The sequence below is a fragment of the Desmodus rotundus genome, chromosome 8 (genome assembly GCF_022682495.2).
Source record: "Desmodus rotundus isolate HL8 chromosome 8, HLdesRot8A.1, whole genome shotgun sequence".
Lineage (NCBI taxonomy): Eukaryota > Metazoa > Chordata > Mammalia > Chiroptera > Phyllostomidae > Desmodus > Desmodus rotundus.
In genome coordinates this window covers 10525164-10545854 of record NC_071394.1, presented here as the reverse complement: position 1 = coordinate 10545854, position 20691 = coordinate 10525164, and the positions used below count along the sequence as shown (strand labels likewise).

Sequence of the window (20691 nt, the reverse complement as noted above, 5' to 3'; positions counted from 1 at the left end):
AAAGGGAAAAACAGACTCTCCTCCCTCCAGGACCACTGAATCTCTCCACAGCGGACAGTAGGCAGGTTTGGAACCTTTGGCAGCTGTTGAAAACAGAACTGAGATCACACTGGGTTCCGAGAGAAAGGAAAAGCCCCCCTTACTGAAACGGGAAGAGAAAGTGCATTTGTTTACAAGCATGGAGAGGACTCCCTAAATCAAGCGGTGTGACAGTCCCCACGTCCTACAAGGAGAGCAAGGTGGGCTTCCCAGAAGACAGGCTCTAACTCACCCCTGCAGCCATCAGGCCCCACCCCCGATGGCTGTCCTCTCTCCTAACCTCCACAGAGATTCAACAATCTTGAAAGCTTCTACTCAGCTGTCACCACCCAGCTCAAGTGTCACCTCTGCCAGAGTGTTCTCAGACGCACCTGCTTCTCTCGCATCATGAGATTCCCTGTCTATGAGCCTGAGTCTCCCCCTCCCAACTGTGGGCTCGAGGGCTGAGCAATGGGGGCAGAGAGGACCCAAGTGGGCTCTGTCCACAGGACACCCCTGGAGTGGGGCATTCACGCTGGGAGAAGCAGGAGATGGGTGGGGCAGGCAAGGTGACCACGAGCAGCCTTCAAGGCCAAGGTCCAGAGCGTACCACGAATGGGGCAGCCGAGGAAGACTATATGGCCTTTGTTCACATGGCGAGTGACAAAAATCCCAAACCAGCCAGGGGACAAGAGGACGTGGCTAAGGGGTCCCACACCTGACCACAACCTGGTCCCTTGGGTAGTGGGGAAGAGAATGAAGTCATTTTCTTACTTCTGAGGAAAAAGGCCCATCTAGCTTTCAGCTCCTCAAGAGTCTGGTGGCCACCGAAACTGACATGTGAGTCAGCTTCCGCACCCCCACCCTCAAGGTTGAGCCCTGGGCACACCCCTGGGTCTTCCTCCTCTTCCTCCACTTCGCCCACAGCCAGAAAGCTGAGCAGGACCCTTGTCTTACGCAGGGCACAGTACTGAGCCAGTGACTGGCCTTCTGCAGAGCTTGGGGTTCTGTTTTGTTTTGTTCTGCTTTGTTTTGTTTTGGATCAAACAGAAGTCCCGGATGGCATCCCACACACGGAGCAGAACACCACACTGTGAAACTCATCGGCACGGCTGGTTAACGTGCCCCATAAATAATGCAGGACCTGCCTCTCCCAGCCCAGCCCACTGTGACATCGGAGCCTCCGAGGACAGCTGAAGGAACCGGACACCCACGCAGCCCCACAGGGAACAGAGGGGCCAGGAACTGGAGAAGACTCTCAGGAGGAGGAGAACTGGGCTCAGCGGAGAATAAAATAGGGACCAGTGGGGGACAGGCTATAGAGCACCGGTTCCAGCTCAAAGTCCTCCACCCTGTCCACAGGTCCCAGACGAAGGCTGGCTCCCCAGTGGTTATGGCTGATGAGAACTCAAGGCTGGGGTATCCGACGGGATAGGTAACCTCTCAAGCTCCTCTTTCCACCTTGACAAGCGTCACTGTCACGACCGACACCAAGCATCACCATTTTCTAAGCAGTGGCTAGGTGCCAGGTACTTACATCAGCATTTCTCAAGCCTGGGGCTCTTGCAAAACACACAGGTTCTGATTCCCAGGGTCTGAGGTGAGGAGGGACCTGGATGTGGCGTGTTTAACTGGAGTGACGGCAGCAGCCCCCAGGCCACACTCTGAGACACAGTCTGATGTACACTTTTGTTACAGGCTCACGGCCACTCCCTGAGGCAGGTACTGACACTATTTCACAGCCAAGGAGACTGAGGACCACAGAGGCCACACGCAGTGGGCTAGGCTGACTTTGTGACCCAAGCTCTACCCTGATTCTGGGAAACACGACCAGCAAGATGAAGAGCCCCAGCCTCCCAGTCCAGCCTTAGCGCTACCGACAGCCACTCGGCGGGCAGGCTGGGTCCAGCTTTTCATTGGGGTCCTGTAGAAGCCCAGGCAGCGTAGGATGTTCGGGGGGCTCCCTAAACACACAGCCCCCGATAACAAAGGCAATGCCCCAGGGGGCTGTAGTGTCACCCTAGGAATGGTCAGGGTCCTCGACCAAGTGAAGAAAACACGAAACAAACAAAAGCCCTTCATGCAGAAAAAGGTCTCCCAGGAACACCCTGGCGATGTTCAGTTGCTGCAGTCCCTAGTGCTGTGATTACGGGGAATTTTATCACATCTCCAGGTTTTCTGGAGACCCTGGAACCAATCTGCTTCTGCCAGGAGATGGGACAGACCGTCCGGGTCATCTCTATGGGCTGCTGCTGCCCCCAGGTCCCTCGGTGGGTCTGCGGGAGCCTCGCCGGGGTGAGCGTCAGGCACACAGCCCACAGCATCCTTCCCCTTCCTCCTCTGGGCACACCCCTTGGTGAGCTCAGATTCTGGAGAAACGAAAAAAACTAAGCATCAAGAGGAAGCGTGTGACCCACACAGAAGTGCCTCTGGACCCCTTGCTTCTTTAAGTGCAAGGCAGGAACCTGCGGCTTCCAGAAGTGGGTGTGCAGAATGAAGGACAGGGCCCGTGAGTGCCTATCACAGCTTTGTCCCCAAAACCACCCTTCCCCACCCCATCCTGCAAGATGAAGGACTCCCAGGATCCTCAGATAAAAGGCACTGTGTAAGCCCATCCATCATAAAAGCCATTCCTGGGCTTTTATTCGCTGACTGGAGCTCGCCTAATCCACTAATTATCCCTGTCCATCAAGCGGATGACAGCCTTGGAGATAATCAATGGTTGCTTCCTCGCACGCCCACCCTCGCCCACTTGCCCAAGCTCACCAGCAATAAATACGCCTATAAAAAAGAAGACTGAACCACAAAAGGTGCTCCCTCCATCCACCCACCCCTCACAAACCGCTCCATTTGTAACTATGACACCCTAATTAAGGCAAGGACATCAAGCTTTGTTCTTCCTCCTGGGTTATGAGGTTCCAGGCCCAGAATGCCTGTTTTCTGACATATGGGTAGGTCTCCACTGGAAATAAAATTAAAAAAAAAAATAACGAATATGTCCACTGTATCTTCAACGTAGTATTTATTTTTTAAGTTTCCTACCAAGGAGCCTTCCCTTTGTCTACTCCAAGCCTTCCAATAAAAGGGGCCCTAGCCACGTGGACTAACGTAAACTGAAACTAGTCACAATAAAATAAGCCCAAACATTCAGTTCCTCACTCAGGTGCTCGACAGCCACAGGTGGCTGGCGGCTCCAGGGCTGGCGGGCGCAGAAGTGCAACACTTCTCTCCCAGCAGGAACGGCACCGCACCAGGCAGCACCGGCCCCAACGGGCGACGTCGCCTGGGCGTCCAGGGGGGGTGGGGGGGGGTATTCTGGCTGCAACGAGGTTTCTGGTTCTATCTTTTAAGTTCTGCAAAACTTGTGCATGTGCCACGATGTACATTTCTTTGAAAATGAAATCCCTGTCCTGTTCCATTCTCCCAGTTGATCCCACCCCACCCCGCCCCTGCCTCCGCCTCCATTTGTCCTCCTATGCTATTTCCTCTAGTACTTCAGAGAGTGGTCTGGAGCCACCCGGGAGTTCTCGCTATTTCACGACCCTCACTAAGCACACCGTCTCACTTCACACATACTGGACAGGGTACAAAGCCACCCAGGAGAGAGCAGGCAGCAGAGCAGGCATTAAACACTCCCCTTTCTCCCCGGGGAAACTAAGGCACAGAGAGCTTAAATAATTTCCTAGAGGTCAGGGAAGGGTTTGCCCTCACACCTAACTTACTTTGTAAACTGCTCCCTAAGTTTGCCCAGTTCTTTTGAAAATAAAATTGTTCCCCAGATTCGCCAAAAACTTCCTGCTTGTCCAAACTGGAAACTCAGGGACTCACTCGCTAAGCACCTGACAGGGTCTGGCTGCTCTCGTCCACGTGCGAATAAGTAACGTCTGTGTCCAGCGTGGGCTGGACACAGAATAAAAGCATCTGTCCTCTGACCTTGTCCCACTCTGCAGAGTCCAAAGCTTCTGCTGCATTTGTTTATTCCCGTTTATAAATGTCCACGAGAGATAAGGAACCTAAGCAAATTACTGGTGACCTGCACATCCTATACAAATGTCAGGCATTATTACTGCTAGTCTGCGTGCCTGTACTCAGCCCCTTCTCCCTGGAACCTCCCTCTCTGATTCGCCTCCACCCATCTCCACAACTGCTTCTGCCTTTAGGGATCAGTTCTGCTTGGGGGTGATCTCTCCAGCACCGGGGACCCGGGAGGGGATCCTGCATGTGCACGGCCTTACTGCCCCCTGCATACCTGTGCGCTCTGCCACCTTCCGTCATGCAGAGCCTCCTCCACACCCTCAAAAGCCCAGTCGGCTGCTGGAAATGACTCCCGGGTGGGCGTCACTAAAAAGGGCAATGAGTGTGTGTGTTACTTCTGCAGTCACTGCTCTGCCCCTGACATCTTTCCATGGACTGTCCTTCTCCTTGCCTGGATAGAGGACCCCGAGGGGAACCACATTCCAGAGTCCGAAAGCACCAGCGGGGCTTACGCGCATGGCTCTGGAGTCGGCCTGGCCAACGTCAGCTCTCCCCGCAGGATGACTGAAGTTACTCAGTCGGCTGGTGCTGCCCTGTCTTCTTCTGTAAATGATGCCCACGGGAGACCCCACCTCAAAGGATGACAATGAGAGTACGTGAAATAATCCAACTGCTCGAAAGGGTGACCAGCACTCAATAAATGCTGGCGACAGCTATGTCAATGAGTCAGTCTACAATGCCAGCCACCCCGACTCGGGCATTTAATGAGCACCTACTATGCACAAGCGACAAGCAGGGTGTTGGCCATGGAGAGACAAGAGAACACTGACATGTAAGCCACCAGTCCCAAAGCCTTTGGAGGGCACCCACCCAAATGTGAAGTGCTGGGAGGTGGGGCTGGTGCAAGTGGTGGTGACACCTCCCCTCGGAATTACAGGATAAAAGAGAATCTTCCTGGCCAATAGGAAGGAAACAAAGAAGGAAAGGAGGAAGCACTCCTGCAAAAGAAACAAAATTAGCAAAGAAAAGCAGGCAGAGAGAAGGTCGTGCAACATTCAGGCACAGGAGTCCTTTCGCTCACCTACAACACGTTCCAGGTAGGTGTGATTTGAGAGCGGGGAGATCCCTCCTCCTCACTTCAGGAGCTGCAGGAGGTGCTTGGTGGCTGGCTCATGGTGGCCCAAGAGCCACCCCTACTCCCACCTACTCGCAGTATAATCCCAGCACAACCTACCAGACACTGACAGGGAATGTCTGCCAGAACTACAGACACCTGAGCCCCACCCCAGATCCTCTCAGGCAGCACCTCCGGGGATGGGCGCAGGGGTCTGTACCTCACACACTCCCCAGGGTACACTCATGCTCTGCTCTGCAACACCACAAACAGCAAGACTGAGGGTCCCCACACTCGATAAGACACCATGTCCCTCGGGGGCTCAGAAGCTGTGGCCACGGCAACTTCTCAGTCCTAGTGGTCCTTAAGACGAAATCCCTGGTGATGAGCACCCACACAGGGGGCTGTGAGCTGACACGCACGCTTTCTGAAAGGCTTCGGCAATGGGTTCCAAAAGCCGTGAAAAGCACAGGCGTTGGACCCAGGATAAATCCTTCTGGGGAGACCTGACTACGGAAGTCAGGAGAGGGCCATAGTGTGGAAGTGGCGCACAGCTGTCGCCCTTCCCGGCTGCCCGGGGGTGGGATTCGGGGCTGTGGAGGAGGCCCTGGTTAGTGGAAGGTGGCAGAGCGCACCAACTATGCCGAGTGCTGTAAGGCCATTGCTCTCCGGGATAGATTTGACAAGTGGATCACACCGCCCCTTCCTTGAACCCTAACAACATGTAGCTTACAAGGATGTATTCACTGCAGTGCTGCTTATAATTCATCAAAACCTGGACACCGTCTAAACACAAACCGGCACGGAACTGGCTCCCACCTCAGGGCCTTTGCACATCTGGAACATTCTTCCTCTGACATCTACATAACTTCATAAGCGATTGCTCTGTGAGGCCTTCCCTGACCACCCTATCTAAAAACAGCAACGTGGTCCCTGCTTTATTTTTCCCCATTGCAAGCAATCCTTCTAATCTGCAAGACACGTGACTGACTCAGTGTGTCTGTCCCCACTCCCCTGGAATGTAAGTCCAGGAGGGCAGGGATTTGTGTCCCTTTTATTTACTGCTGTGCCCCCGGCACGTAACTGAGAACCTGACACACAGTGGGTCCCCAACACGTGTTGACTAGTTGCATTAACTACAGGCTTATGGAACAATGCAACACCACGCGGCCATGGACACTGACATGGCTTATAATTACGCATACGGAAAGGCAGTACAGGGAAAGGCTAAGCGGAAAGAGAGATTTCTGGCACCACGCAGGCCACGTGAACCCTCATCGAAAATGTGTGCACATGAGGCACTTTGTGATCGAGTGGTTAGGGTGACTTTGGTTTTTTCCTGAACTAAGGTTTCTCAGTTTGTCTTCCATTAACTTTCCATTACTTGCATAATCTGAGAAGTAATCCCTCATGAAATGCTCTCAAAACATTTGCTAATTTATTTTTAGGAAAAAGCTTCCTCCTCGGTGACTTAATTAGGGTGTCCCTAATTAAGGCCAGCCAGACATCAAAGAGGCCAGGTTCCAAGGGACCCCTGCTGCAGGTCTACTTCTGGTTGCAAGAGGGCCTCAGGCCCTCCAGAGGCGGCCCCGCCCCCCAGTGCTCGGATGCCAAAGGCTTGGCCATCAGCTAGCTACTCCTGGCTCTGGTCCCCACTACTTGCTTCCTATTGGGGTGCCTCATCCAATTATTCAGGCCCAGATCACATCCTGCTGGAGAGCTGGCTTTGAAGGTTCAGTAAACAATCACTTCAAAACAAAGAGCGACCATTAAACCGAACTCAAAGACTTCCTCAACCACCTGCTGCAGCTGCTGGAGCCCGGCTCAAGCGAGCCAGGCCTCCATGTGCAACTGAGGTCTGTCTCCCTGGGAACCGATCTCAAAGCAGGTCAGCCTCCTGCTGCAAATGTCCCCCTTCCTGTTTAGCACTCAGTCATGTGGGTGCACAGACGGTTACTGGGGTGACCCCGATGGAGGGGGTTTCTCCTGCCAAACAAACATGTGTCATGTGGCTGTCACCTTGGACAACCATGTCAGGCGCTTAGGTCTCACACCCCGCCCACTCCCCACGACTCCCCTCTGCTGACGAGTTAGAGGCACTCCCCAGGTGAGTCCACTGCCCAATAATTGCCTGTTATTGCTTGGATCAAACTCCTCTTCAAATACAGGGAGGCCCCTTGAGCTTCCTGAAGTGAACCAGAAAAAAGCCTAGATTTTCTTAAGCTTTATCTGGTTCATCCAGAGTCCTAATGGTGTAGGCAGAATAGTCATCAAAGAGATCAATGAAATACACCCATTACGGAATCTGAAAATGAAATGCTCAAATACTATGTACGCCATGAGAGACAGTCCGGCACGCTGGATAACGGCACAGACTCTGGAGCTGGACTGCCTGGGTTCAAACCCCAGCTACACCTCCTCCTGGCTTGATAAAGTGGGCAACATGGCTCAACCTCTCTGCACCTCAGTTTCCTCCTCTGTGAAATGGTAATGAGGCAGTTAACTACCTCACAGGGCTGTTGGATGAAGGGTTTTCATTTGTAAAGCACTAGAATATGCCTGGTTGTGTCATTTAAATGCTTGTAAAATACGGAAAATAAAACTTGGCTCTCAGCCTGGGTGTTACCTGTACCAACAGCCTCCCCTGACTCTGCCCTCTCCATACACATAAGAACCAGAGGCCCTACCCAGGACCCCCAAAGACGTCACTCTGACATCTGTCGTGGTGCCAACCACACCGATCGCCAATTCCTCGTCTGCTCCTCTTCTGGACTACACGGCTTTAGGGTCAGGTCTGTGTGTCTCTTGTCCACAGGTGGATCTCCACCACCCAGCAGGCACGTCATCAATTTGCTGAATACATGTAATTCGTTCCCTCAAATCATTTCACTCTTGTCTCTACTGGAGATATGGGTTTCCTGTGGTTTCTGAGACACCCGAGTGCCGCTATCAGCAGGGTACCCCGCTAGGAATTACCAGGGTAGCTGAGACAGACACACAGAGCATTTTAGTCAGCAACTATTCATGCTAAGCTCTTTACACAGACTTTCTCATTTTTTCCTCAACAACTTTAAGAGGAGAGGTATTACCCCCCTATTTACAGATAAGAAAATCAAGGCCCAGGGAGGCTGAGTAACTTGCCCAGAGTCACAGAAGTGGCAGAGCTAGGTGTCAAAGGTGAAGGGCAACCACTAAAGGCAGAACCCCCACAGGATGTGAAAAGTCCCTAAAGGTAACTTATCTGGCTTGGTGAAAAGAAGAGGGACCAGAAATTATACAACTTTCTGGTGAGGCCTTGAAGAAGGAGAAAGATTTTGTTAGGTAACAATGGCGGAGAGGGTCCTCCAAATGGGGCAAATAGCAAGAATGCAGAGCGCAGGATGTGACCTAAGACGCCAGGGAAACCAGGCTGGGGAGCACTGGGCCCAGAGCAGACCACTCAGCCAGGGCCAAGCCACCAGGGTCCCTGAAGGCCAGGCTAAGGCAGCTGGGCCACATTCAGCAGAGAGGCAGTTAAGAACCCAAATATGGCCCAGTCTGGGGAAGAAAGAGAAGTTTCCGTAGGAAGGTGCTGCAACAGAACAGGCTACAGGCAAGCAAGGCCATTTTTCCTGGGGGTCGCTCCAGAAAAAGAAGAGAGATTCAAAAAATATAGACAGAAAATGCTGGCCCTTATAAGCAACTCTTCTCTCCTTACCCTGGTGTAAATATCTCATTTTAAAAAAACCACAAAAACTTTTTTTAAACATTAAATTAAACACCCTGGGGACTTCAGCCAGGCACCTAGTCCTCCCTTCCCTTTCTATACTGACAGTGGGTTTGCAAATACAGAAATGCAAATCGGAGGCCTAGCTAAGCCAGATGAGGTGGTTATAATAAACTCAGGAGCAATTTACTTAGCAAGAAAAAAACTCAACTTCTCCACTTCCTGCAACTTCACAGCAAGCTCTCACCACAGCTGGACAAGGGGTGGGTGGGATAGTGTTTGCTCTAAGAAGTGGTGGAGATAATGATTACACTGATTTGAGGAAGTCAGAATTCTTCACTCCGCATCCTACGAGACAGAATAGTAACAGCAGCTAACATGTGAGCCCCTTCATAAGCATCAGCCCATTTCAGAATCCCTGCAACAGCCCTATAAGGTGGGCCCACTTTACAGAACAGGAAAATGCAGCTCCAAGAGACTCAGTAACTTGCCCACAGGATTTAAAACCATATCTCTTTGACTCCAAGGTAAGCAGTAGCTCTGACCTTGGAGTCAAATTTCTACTCGAGGGGTTTCGAGGCAATGACGTGGCCAGAAGGAAGTAGAAAAGCAAGCACCTATTTTTCCTTAGATGGTATGTTACAGATCCACACTGTCCAATACAGTGCCCACTAGCCGCATGGAGCTATTTAAATTTAAACAAAATTTAAAAATCAGTTCGTTGGGCACACCCGCCACACTTCAAGTGCTCAACAATCACACATGACTACTGGCTGCCATATTTGACAATTTCCATTACTGCAAAAAAACCAAATTGGACAGGACCACTACATATCAATTAAAAACAGCCAAGTACGCTAAAGGTGCTTTCTGTGTTATTTTTATATTTCAATTCATTTACTTTAATGTCATTTCACAGTAAGTTGATTTTGATTTTGATCTGTGATACAATACACCTAACCTGAACCGCCAGAAAGACGAACAAGTGGGTCCTAGAGCAAAGCCCGAAACACTGCTAGAGGCAAAAATGATAAAACTGAAGCCGTCCTACTTCAGGCACACCATGAGAAGGCGGGGCTCCGTGGGAAAGATGATAATGCCAGGAAACATCGCAGGCAGCAGGAAAAGAGGAAGACCAAGTATGAAACAGATTGATTCCATAAAAGAAGCCACAGGCACGCGTCCACCAGCATCACTCATTCATAGGGTGGCCAGGAGTCAGAGCTGACTCAGGGGCACCTAACACACAGCCCTAACATAAACCTCTGTTGAGTGCTGTTAAGCATATTCACATTGTTGTACGGCCATCTAAAGATGCTTTCACTCAAGCCTGACAGCAGAATTACCTGGGGGTGCTTTTAAAAATCCTAACGCCCAGGAAGGCACCCCGGGGGCACTGAATCAGAGCCTCTGGGGAATAGGGTCCAGGCATCAGTGTCTTCCGGCTTCCAGGAATCCAATGCACCTGTCCCTGTAACCACGCCCAGCATACCAAAAGGGACACACCTGCCCAGAACCAGCTCCTCCAGCCAGACCCACTCCTCCGGCCCCCTGAAGACACCTGTCCTGTGGGGGGCGGCAGGAAAGGGAGTCCGGGGCAAACCCGACCGTCCTCCTCTTCCAGGCCACTGATGCTGCACAAGCTAATACTTCACTGCGGGCCAAATTCTTTGAGGGAAAGAAAGCAAATAAAAAGACACGCAGCTCAAAAGGCACTCAATTGATTTTTTTTTTCACCCACTTAAACTAGACAGGAAAAGAAAAACCACTTAGAAACTATGACCAAGGCCGTATGTGCCAAGAGTCTGCAGAGGAAGGATTTTTTTTTTTTTGGCGATCCCATCGAGTTCTTCAAACACAGACTCATAATGGCTCTACCAACTCAACCCAAACCGGAGGGCTACCGGGGACATAATTAAATACAGAAAGCCCTTTTACAAGGGAGTTCCAGGGCTGGACACAAAATGAGTTCAAGGTAAGGAGTTCTCTTTGAGGAGCCATTTGAACTTTGGGTGAACTTACTCAATTCATATAATTAGGAGGGGCTGTCAGGCTTGCATGGTCGCCCTGCCTCAGGGACTGATGTATAAATGTGGCCCTCTGGCCTGTCATGGAGGCGCTTTGGGGACAAGGGCAGGAGCCAAGGAGCGAAGGGTGACTGCCAGAGCCAGGCCCAAAGAATTCTTTCCCCTCTACACACCCAGGGAAAGAAGAGGAAAGGAGAATGCCAGGTTATCTGTTAGAAAAGACCGGTAAGTGGAAGAAGGAGGGGAGCCACAACATGTCGATATACCATAAATTGAATGATGTCCACAAAAGTGACAGCCGTCTGGGAGCCGCCCGCCCGCCCACACGCCTCCAGAGGGCACCTCAGCTCAAGCCCGCACTTCCAGGCTGGGTCTGGGCCAGAAGCACAGAGATAAGACCCTGCCTCTGTCTTGAGCCTAGGGTAGGACTCAGGCAAGTGAAATGCTCTCTTCTAGAAATAAATCCACACCCCTCTCTCTACCCTAGGCATGTTCTACGGAGTTCCAGCTTTACAATCAAATAGGCCAAGGCCCAAACACCAGTCCGCCTCACCATGGCCTTCGACGAGTGACTGACGCCCTCTCCAAGCCTCAGTTTTCTTATCTGTAAAGTGGGGCTGACGTGAGGATAACGTGAATCCAAAAATGCCAAGCACTTAGCACAATGCCTGGCACAGTCCTTTCTGCCCCTGTTCGCTACACGCAGTGAATACTGAGCACCCGCTTACCACGCACAGGTGCCACAGCAGAGCACCTTAAATCGGGAAGCTGCAGAGATGGATGACACAGCATCACGCCAAGGCCTCCCTGAGGCTGAGGGGTGGGAAACATTGGCAATGGGTGGGCTGCTCTGGAATCTACACACACTGGGCGGGTTTGGGTTCTGCTCTTTGGCGTTTTGTGCGTGTGTGGGGCGCATACCCAGATGAAACCTTCCGCAGTCTCTAGCAAATTCGAGGGAGAACACTGGCAATCAAATACAATGGGCTTCCTCAGTGCTCAGCCAATTAATTTACTCCATTTGTCTTTCTGGCTTGCTACTTAATAAGGCCCTATCAGCAGTGCAATCTGCGAATCTGAGTTAAACTGATTAAGGCATCAGTGAAGGGGCCCCAAATACTTCTCATCTCATGTCTCAGGCAGCTGCATCTGTCCTCTGGCCCTTGGGGAGAGGTATTTCTTTGTTTTTGCAGAGGTGTGGGTTTTAGGGGAAAGTATCCCGAAGGCAGTTCCGAGAAATAACGGTGAACTTGAAATGATCTCATTTTTCCACACCCAGTTTTTAACATCTGAAGGTCTCACTACAGAAGGAATCTTGCCAGCTCTCACCCATCTCTGCGAAGATGGAAAAAGCCTAGATGAAAATTATAGATAATAGATCAATAGTTTCAACCTTTTCACCCTCTGAGCATTTTAACAACCCCAAAGGAGCTAGCCAAATTGACAGACATCATTTTAGTTTTTTCCTTTTCCCTACCCCCGAGATGCAAAACAGGAGTTCAGAGGCCAAGAGGGCAGTGGCTGAGAAGTCATAATATGCATGAGACATCCTTACACTAAAAACTGTTCAATGTTCACCAGAAATTCAAATTTAGCTTGGAATTCTGTATCTTACTTTCTGAAATCATGGTACGGAGCTTGGAACTTGCAACTCTGCTGGTGCTTAATAAATACTTTATTATTTTGGGTACATGTTCCTTGCATAAGACCTGAATGTCAGCTCAGTTCAGGCAAAATTCAAATTCAGCTTGCCTTGCATACAAACCAGGACGTAGGACTGACCTTCTCTCTGCATTTGGGGCATTAGTTTCTGCGGAATTTCAGAACACCAAGCAACTAGTTCTAAACTACTTGGTTACATATGATGTATGAGGGGATTTTCCCACAGAAACTCTCAAAACCATGATCGAAAAAAAAACAATTTCATCCAAACCTGGACAACAAGATTTGCACCTAAAGAACCAAACAGATTGATCTACATAGAAAGGCCCCAAATCTCTGAACAGCACCCATTCTGGGCAGTTCCCTGCTGCGGATTTTATGACATCTTTACTTCCACCTGAGGAAGCTGTAAAACCCTGGACAAACACAGCCCTTTGCTAAGAGAAAAGCCAACATGTGTACTTTACAAAAGCTTTGCTTGTCCTGCCTTTGTGTGCCGCCATTTATAGAGCGGCCCACCTCCCTCGGAGCACCTGGCTGCTGGCAGGGGCCTTGGCTGAGTTTTCGGTATCTTCTCAAAGAAAACATTTTTGGCGAAGAGTCCTAGGAAGTCCTGCAGGGACCGACGGATGCCCGTCCCCAGACCAGGCTCCGAGCCCTTCCTTCACAGCCACAGCACTGTATCTGGTGTTAGCTACTGAGGGCCCACAGGACAGGCCCCTCTCCAAAGGCGGGCAGGCCCTGGGGGTCGCTGGCTCCTGGAGGCCCAGCAAAAGGCCTCCACAGAGCAGGCCCTCGATAAACACAGAGAAAGTAAACGTTTCTTCTGATAGGGACCCAAAGCAGGAGGGAGAGAAAACCAACCCTGAAATCGTTATCCAGCATTAGACCCACTGCCCACATTCTTGATCCAAGGATAAGTGAGGGAAAATATCATGGCGTGCCTTTGAACCGCAAAGAGACTTCCATGGAATTCAAGAAGTCCCTTTAGCAGTTCTAATTTTAGGCAGAACTCAGGAGAGAGGATACTGGTAGCAAACAGAGGTGGGGGCAGCGGAGACGAGCTGAACAAGGCCCCTATTCTGCCCAGCACAGGTGCTGGTAACAGGACACCGAGAGGCGAGACCTCGGGTGGGGAATTCAAGGTGTGGTGGGGTGTTTTTTCACTCCCGGCCACATTATATAACCCAAACACACTCTCCAACCTAGCACAAAGTTCTCCCACATCAGGCCCAATTCCGCTCCCAACGTGCTCATTCTTGAGCAACAAGGCTAAGAAAAATATTTGATTTTAGCATCTAGCTTTTTTTTGAACTAAGTTAATTATTAAAAAAAGAAAGGCAGTCACTGGGTGAGCTGCCCCCAAGTTTGGCCCGAGTCTCCAGTCCTAAGAGCTCCCCCAGACATCCTTGAATCCTGTGCTGGCTCAATTATTTAAATTTTCCAAAAATAGTCAATTAAAAAATACAAATATCAAATCAGTATGGTATGCACCTGAAAGCAATATAAAGTTCTATGTCAATTATATCTCAACTCAAAAAAGAAAAAAATAGCATAATCAGCTGTTTGCAACAGTTAGCCTGTCTTTTTCCAGGACTTGGATAGAAACTTCAAAAAGCTCCCAGGGCCTCCATAACGCAGCCAACATTCCCTAAACATCAGAAGTCAGTCAACTGACCTTCCACACACAGTCACTTCCAGCCCACTGCTGCCCGAGGCAAACGATGGGCCCTTGCCTCCAGCCACATGAATCTCCGGCCTCCCCTTTTTCGTTTGGGATCAGCTCACACCAGACGACTTGATTTATGTGGACGGGCGGAAAGGCAGCCAGTAAGCGATTTTGCACACCACCATTCATTACTGACCACCACAGTGGGGTGGAAGGAAGGGGAAAAACACAAGGTTTCCTCTCGTCAAGGAATCAATAAGTTATTTAACAGCTGCATCCCCCTGGGAGAAAAGTGAGGGCTTCTTCTGCATCCCTCCCCCTGCAACGGGTAAAACAGCACATCCTGACAGTGGAGGACTTAAGCAGATGAAGGATCATCAGAAGAAGCAGAAGGAATGCGCTCTAGCTCTTCGATGTCTCGAGGTGCTTTGGTTTTGGAAGATGGATGGTGGTAGGCCTAGCCACGACTCCGTTTCTCGTGTGTGTGTCTGTGTGTGTGTTTTCCTTCAAAGAGGACAGTGACCCACTTCCTGTGCTACTGTTCATTTTGGAGAATCAAATGCTACAAAAAAAAAAGCCCTTTTCCTTACCTTTACTCACCCCAGGCCAACATCACTTCCTAGCAAATAACCTAAAAATTTCCACAAGGTGTCATTCCAAATGGGTTTCCGACATTTACACTTGTCCTTCAAAGCAAATGGTAAGGGAACCAGAGGCTTTATAAACCCATCCGGGAGTTCAAAGAAGAGAAAAAGCAGATAAGCAGGTCATTAGAAAGTCAACTGACTTCAGATATTAAAAACTGACCTTTACTGCTGGCAACTCCATGCGTATGCATACTATACATTGCTTACCCTCTATGCCCAAATTTTAAAGGTCCCTTTTCAAATGCCACTATCATCTAATCCATGAAGAAATCTTTTACTCAGAAAACTTGGAAATCAGACACCCCCCCTTTTCCTTATCTCTCTTCTCCCCAAAGGTCTGAAATCCTGCAGACCCCTGAGGCAGATTTTAGTCTTCCACTCCGCCTTGCTTTTAAAATCTTTCACTGCCAAAACAAAACAAACAGAAACCTTTAAAATAAATGTCTTCCCACAGCATGTTGAACAAATGCTACTACATTCAAAGGGGAAGAACTCAGGAACCACAAACTATAGACCCAGCACTGAAGGGGCATTAAATAAGTCTTTATTTTTAACTGGAATCCTGCAGAGGAAAAAAAGCATGCCAACTGAGCACCCACAAATCCCCCAGGGCCACAATGCCGCAGGGCAGCCATGGGATGGCAGGTGGAAAGCAGAAGGGCCCACCCTTTACTGGGTTACCTTCAGAAGGACTCTGGGCTCAAACCAGTAAATGGGAAAAACCAAGCCTGGATTCTGGATTAAGGAACAAAGAGCAGAAAAAAAAAAAAACTCCAGGTGTGAACACTCTGAGACTGCAGTGGGCAGATCAATTAGGTCACTGGGTTCAACTTTATCAACCCATCTCAAATTCTTCCCCTAGTGATAAGAATGGACAGGTGCCTCAAACCAAATCTCGTTTGATTATAACGCATGTAGAATTTAAGTTAACCAGAAATACTCTTTTGAGAGTCCCAGGAGGCACCAATCAATCTTTGTCTCAAAAACGCACTTCAGTGGTGGATTGAAGGCAAAGGAATGCAAGGGGCCTGCCTTTGAACAAGAAATAATCTAATTCCAAGTGGCTGGATTAGAGGCATTCCTAGGCAAGCAGGGTATCTTTGAAGATAATGCTACACGAGTGTCAGTTTCTAACAAAAGGCACTGGCTCTGTAGAAGGATTTCAAAATAGACAAGACTGTGACAGAGGCACCTTGGAAAAGTTCACCCTGGGCAAGGTGGCATATGGTTCTAAAAGGGAGAAGCAGCTCGTGACAGCTGAACATTCCTTCCCAAAGTCCATCTCCAAGGCCAAGCCCTCTCCAAACCTTACACTTCATCAGACAAAAGCTCCTCCCGCACCCAAGCAGCGGCTGAAGAGGGGCTGTCCACACCCACTCGCTGCACAGCTTCCAAACCTGCCCACTCCTTTTGGAAGCTGAGCTTTTAATTAAACACCACCTCCCCGGATCTGTTGAGGCAAACTGAGGCTGGGCTAGAGCCAAAGAGAAGCTCCCTAAATACAGATGAAAAAAAAATTCCTGCCACCGCCCCCAATTCCCACCTCCAGCCAGCTCCAAAGGCTGAATATATTTCCTTTGGATGAGTAACACGGGGCCCTGTCTGTCTGTATGCACCAGAAAATTCACATCCAAGGATCAGGTTATTCTCAGTCCCACCCTTCGCAGGAAAAAGCCAGGGTGTTGTTCTCCGCCCCCAACACTCGCGTGTGCGCGCGCACGCACACACACGCGCGCACACACAATTTTCACAATCCTTCCAAGAAAAAACCTGGAGTCTGTGTGTGGTGGGTACGTGGGGAAAAGGATATAGTTGTTTGTGGGGCCCCGATCTTGCCTTCAGGCTGGGAGCCTCAGCTAGGGAAAGGAGGGGCGCCTACAAGGCTGCTCTGGGAACTTCTGCTCCGTACCTCTGGGGAGGGCCGAGGGAAGCATGCACACTCTCACCAGCTTTGGAACAGCCTAATTAATACCTAATTTGCTCAGATTCCCCCCAGGTGGATCTGAAAGCCGGGGAGGGGAAGGTAAGCTTCCCTCCCAGTCTCTCCGGTCGAGAGCTTCTTTCCGTGGCTGGGCACAACCCCCACCTCCACGCCAGGGGCCCCCTCCCCGTACCCCGGGGAATCAGGTGTCAGCCCAGGCATCCAGCCTCCTCGGGTCGCAAAACACTCCGTCCAGCAACAGACAATGGAAAACTTGGAGCCGGGGCCCTGAATCCTCCAGGAAAACGAAGTGGGGTCGCCCCCTGGGACAATGAACGGGGAGAGGGCAGGGGGGCATCAGACACCTCCATGGACGCCAACCCGCCCGGTGACCCAGCACAGCCCGAAACGGCGCCCCGGGTAAGCAGGTGACACCCGGGCCGCAGCGCTCCCGCAGGTGGCTACCGGCCACCGCGCAGACTAGGATTGGGCGGCTGGCCCGGGGCGGAGGCGAAGCACCGCGGCCAGGTCAGCGCGCGGCGGCCCGCGACCTACCTTCATGTCGCTGATGATAGTCTGGAAGAGGCCTCCGAGCGCGCTGCATTCCTTCTCAATCACAGCCTCCATTTTCCCGGCGCCCGCAGGGACAGGACACACACTCTGGGCCGCCTGGACTGTGCGCGGGACCGGGACTCGCTCACCCCGGGAGGAATTTCACCCTCGGAGCGACCCACCTCAGACTCGCAGCCTCTCCTGCAAAGAGGACTAAGTGCCCGAGATCGACTGCTCTCTACCCAAAATAATAACAATAATTTTAAAAGCCAAGACGCTCCGTAGGGTGATTCGCCTACATGCAGCGCTCGGCTCCTGGCCTTAAAAATGCCCGGAGAAGGCTGACAATCAGACCACCACTGGTGCCCACGACGGAAACGGCAAAGCCCATCTTGAAACAGAGAAAACCGCCCGCTGACCCGGGGCCAGCGCCATTTAAAAAATGCAAGGTTTTCTAAATTAATAAAATTTTTGGAAATTAAAGAAAAAAACCGCCCAACAGCGGAGCGGGTTAGCTCGCAGCGCCCGGATGGATCTGTTGCTCGCAGCCGCGGCCGCCGCCTCCTTTTCACTCCTGCGCTCCCGGCCCAGGCGCTCGGTCTGGCTCGGCTCCCGGGGACGTTCCGAGAGGCGCACGCGCGCTCGTGGCCGTGCGTCCGCCGCGGGGGCGCGGGGAGGGCGCGCGCGCGCGGGCGGGGCTGGGAGCGCGTGCCCTGGAGACGCGTAGGGCGCGGGCCACAGAGAGGAGCCGGCGGGCGGTGCAGCGAGGATCCCAGCACTGCTAGAGCTTCCTCCTCCGAACGCGCACCGGGCACCTTCTCCTTCCCAGGCCGCTCGTTGCAGCTCGGAGAGGGCGTGTCAACACAGGGCTAGGCGAACGCCCACCCCACAATGGCTGCGAGCGCCCGGAATGGAGGGTGCACCCGACTCTCCCCAGGGATCACTTTGGCCAGCTTAGCGCAGTGCCCAATATATAATGAGCGCTCAACAGGGAGAGAAAACTGCTGCAGCTGCTGCTGCAACCTTCTCACAACAGGCCTGGTCTGTGGTATCGGGACTGCAATGCCAAGTCACGACTGCAAACCGCCAAATATGTCATTTAAGGAGAGTTCGGGGCGTGTCCTGCAGCGGGATTCGGAGTTCAATAAAGTTGCGGGAGGCTGGAAAAATGGATTGATTTGCCATTGCAAAATAAATGGCCTAAGAGCATTATTGCTGACTGCCCTTGGCTTGGATGGTTGTTTTTCCAGGCCCACTGAGGTCATTGGTGCTGGTATAACTGCAGAGAGCCCTGTTGGGAGGTTTAACCTGGAAAGAGAGCAAATGTGACCAAGTTGTGTTGGGAGCTGGTGGTTCATTTTTGCAGCTCCACCGCCGAACTGCACAGCCAAGATCCTTCATTTAGATCAACATCAAAAAGACAGGGAGGACGGGAGCCCAATGAGCAGCTTTTACAGACCTTAAAACTTAAGCACGTAACTCGGAACTGTCCCCTTGACTCTTGGGCTGTCCATTTGAAGCACAATATACAACAAAAAATAAAATTAAAAAGTAACCATAAGTAAAATGTTAGAGACTTGTGTCCGACTCAGTGATAGGAAAAGTTCTGACTTTGAAAAACTGCATGAATCAAAGAGACCCATAGAGATGTATATCACAGCTCAGAACATCATTTTCCCCTGGGCCACTCTGCCCAACTCTTAACCACAGCCCACTTCTCCACCTTTCTCCCCAAAATCATAAGGAGGAGTGTCACTTCTAGAATTAATTGATGCTGGACCATATCCCCAAGGTCATTTGGATGCATAGGTCTCATCTTCACCTTGCCAATAACAGTGCCTGGCGCATAGCTCGTTCTCAGTCATTATTAGGACTTCAATACTGCAGATACTGTAGTGACCAAGACCTCGGCTTTCAGAGCCAGGTTGCCTGGGTTCAAACTCCAGCTTAAAATCTAACAGCCTGGCCTTGGGCCACACTAACTGGGCCTCAGTTTCCTCCTTCATAAATGGGGATAAAGATAGCATCTACTTCAGAGGGCTGTTCTGAGTTTCACCTAGACTGTTATGTGGAAAGCATTTATAGCAGTTACTGGCATGTAGTAAATAAGCCCCTGATAAATCGTACGCACAGGAAGAGTCATTGCAGCACTGTTCACAGTAGCCAAGATGTGGGAACAGCCTATGCTCATGACGGATGAATGGAAAAGAAACTGTGGTGTAGACATACCATGGGATATTATTAGCCTTAAAAAGGAAGAAAATCCTGCAAGATGCAACAGCATGGATGAACTTGAAGGACATTAGGCTAAGTGAAATAAGCCAGTCACAGGACAAATACTGCATGATTCTACTTACGTGAAGAACTTAATAAAAAGTCAAACTCAGAATCAGGGAGTAGAACAGTGGCTGCCAAGAGGCTGGGGGTGGGCGTTAATCAATGGGCATGAGGGCTCCATCATGTCAGACAAGCTCTGGAGATGTGCTGAATAACATGTACTTACAACTTTCAAATGTGTTAAGAGGGTAGATCTCATGTTGTGGTCTTACCACAATGAAATAAATTTTTAAAAAGAAGGAGGAGGAGGGGCCAGGTCACGGTTCATTCCAGTCCCGGTCCCAGAGGGCATGGGGTAAGTCTCTAATGTTTGTGTGCTGTCCCTCCGACATGGCCAAGGGCCTACTGTGTACAATGTAGGCATTTTATGTGCATTATACCTAATGCTCACCACAACCTTAAGAAGGAGGTTGTCATACTAGCCCTCGTTTTACTACTAGAAAGTGGCAGGTAGGACTTCAACCTTGGTTTTCTGACTCTCCTGCCTGAGGACTCACTCCTCCTCAGTCTCCAGCCCTCCTGGCATAAGGGGTTCCTGACTTAGCCACAAAGACACCGTGTTCAGCTTTCTTGCCACACACCTAAATTCAAAGGCCCAGAACACCCAACCTTAGCAGTGGCAACCAAACATACCCCTCTTGTCTCCTTTTCCCTGGGGCCTTTACTGGCCTCAGGACTGAGAAGCAGACGCCTGTCTTTCGTGGGAAAGTGAAGCACCCCAAACCACCTTGAGAGGGAGCCAAAGAAAGTTCCACCAAGCAGGAAAGGCCCAGACATGGGACAACACTTGGCATTTTTAATAAGCCTGGGGTCAGGCTGGTGAACGGAGGGATTGCGAGCAGAAAAACGACAAGATCAGATGTACACCCCCTTATGGACATTCCTCCCCGCCGTGTTTGGACCTTCCTCTAACTGTCTCCTTGCTTGGGAACACCCAGCGCTCCCTGTGCAGACATCAAGATGATTAACACTTAATTTCTCCCGGAAGTTTTTACTTTGTTTTGTTTTTGTTTTTAATAGCTCCTAGAAGGAGGAACCCAAAGGAATGAATCTCCACCAGAGG

The 20691-nt window shown here is 50.7% G+C and overlaps 1 protein-coding gene across 10 annotated transcripts in view; it reads right to left on the bottom strand.

Annotated features, from left to right (window-relative positions):
* Positions 1-18346, bottom strand: part of MTSS1 (MTSS I-BAR domain containing 1) — a 138397-nt gene extending 120051 nt beyond the window's left edge. The window contains exon 1 of one of the 10 annotated variants that reach the window (XM_045204854.3): positions 17295-18346. In XM_045204854.3, coding sequence (XP_045060789.2) covers positions 17295-17366 — 72 coding nt within the window. In that variant the 5' untranslated portion in view covers positions 17367-18346. The remainder of the gene's footprint in view (positions 1-17294) is intronic. The other 9 variants (XM_024572131.4, XM_045204850.3, XM_045204852.3 and 6 more) reach the window with 9 other exon arrangements.
* Positions 18347-20691: the final 2345 nt, after the last annotated feature.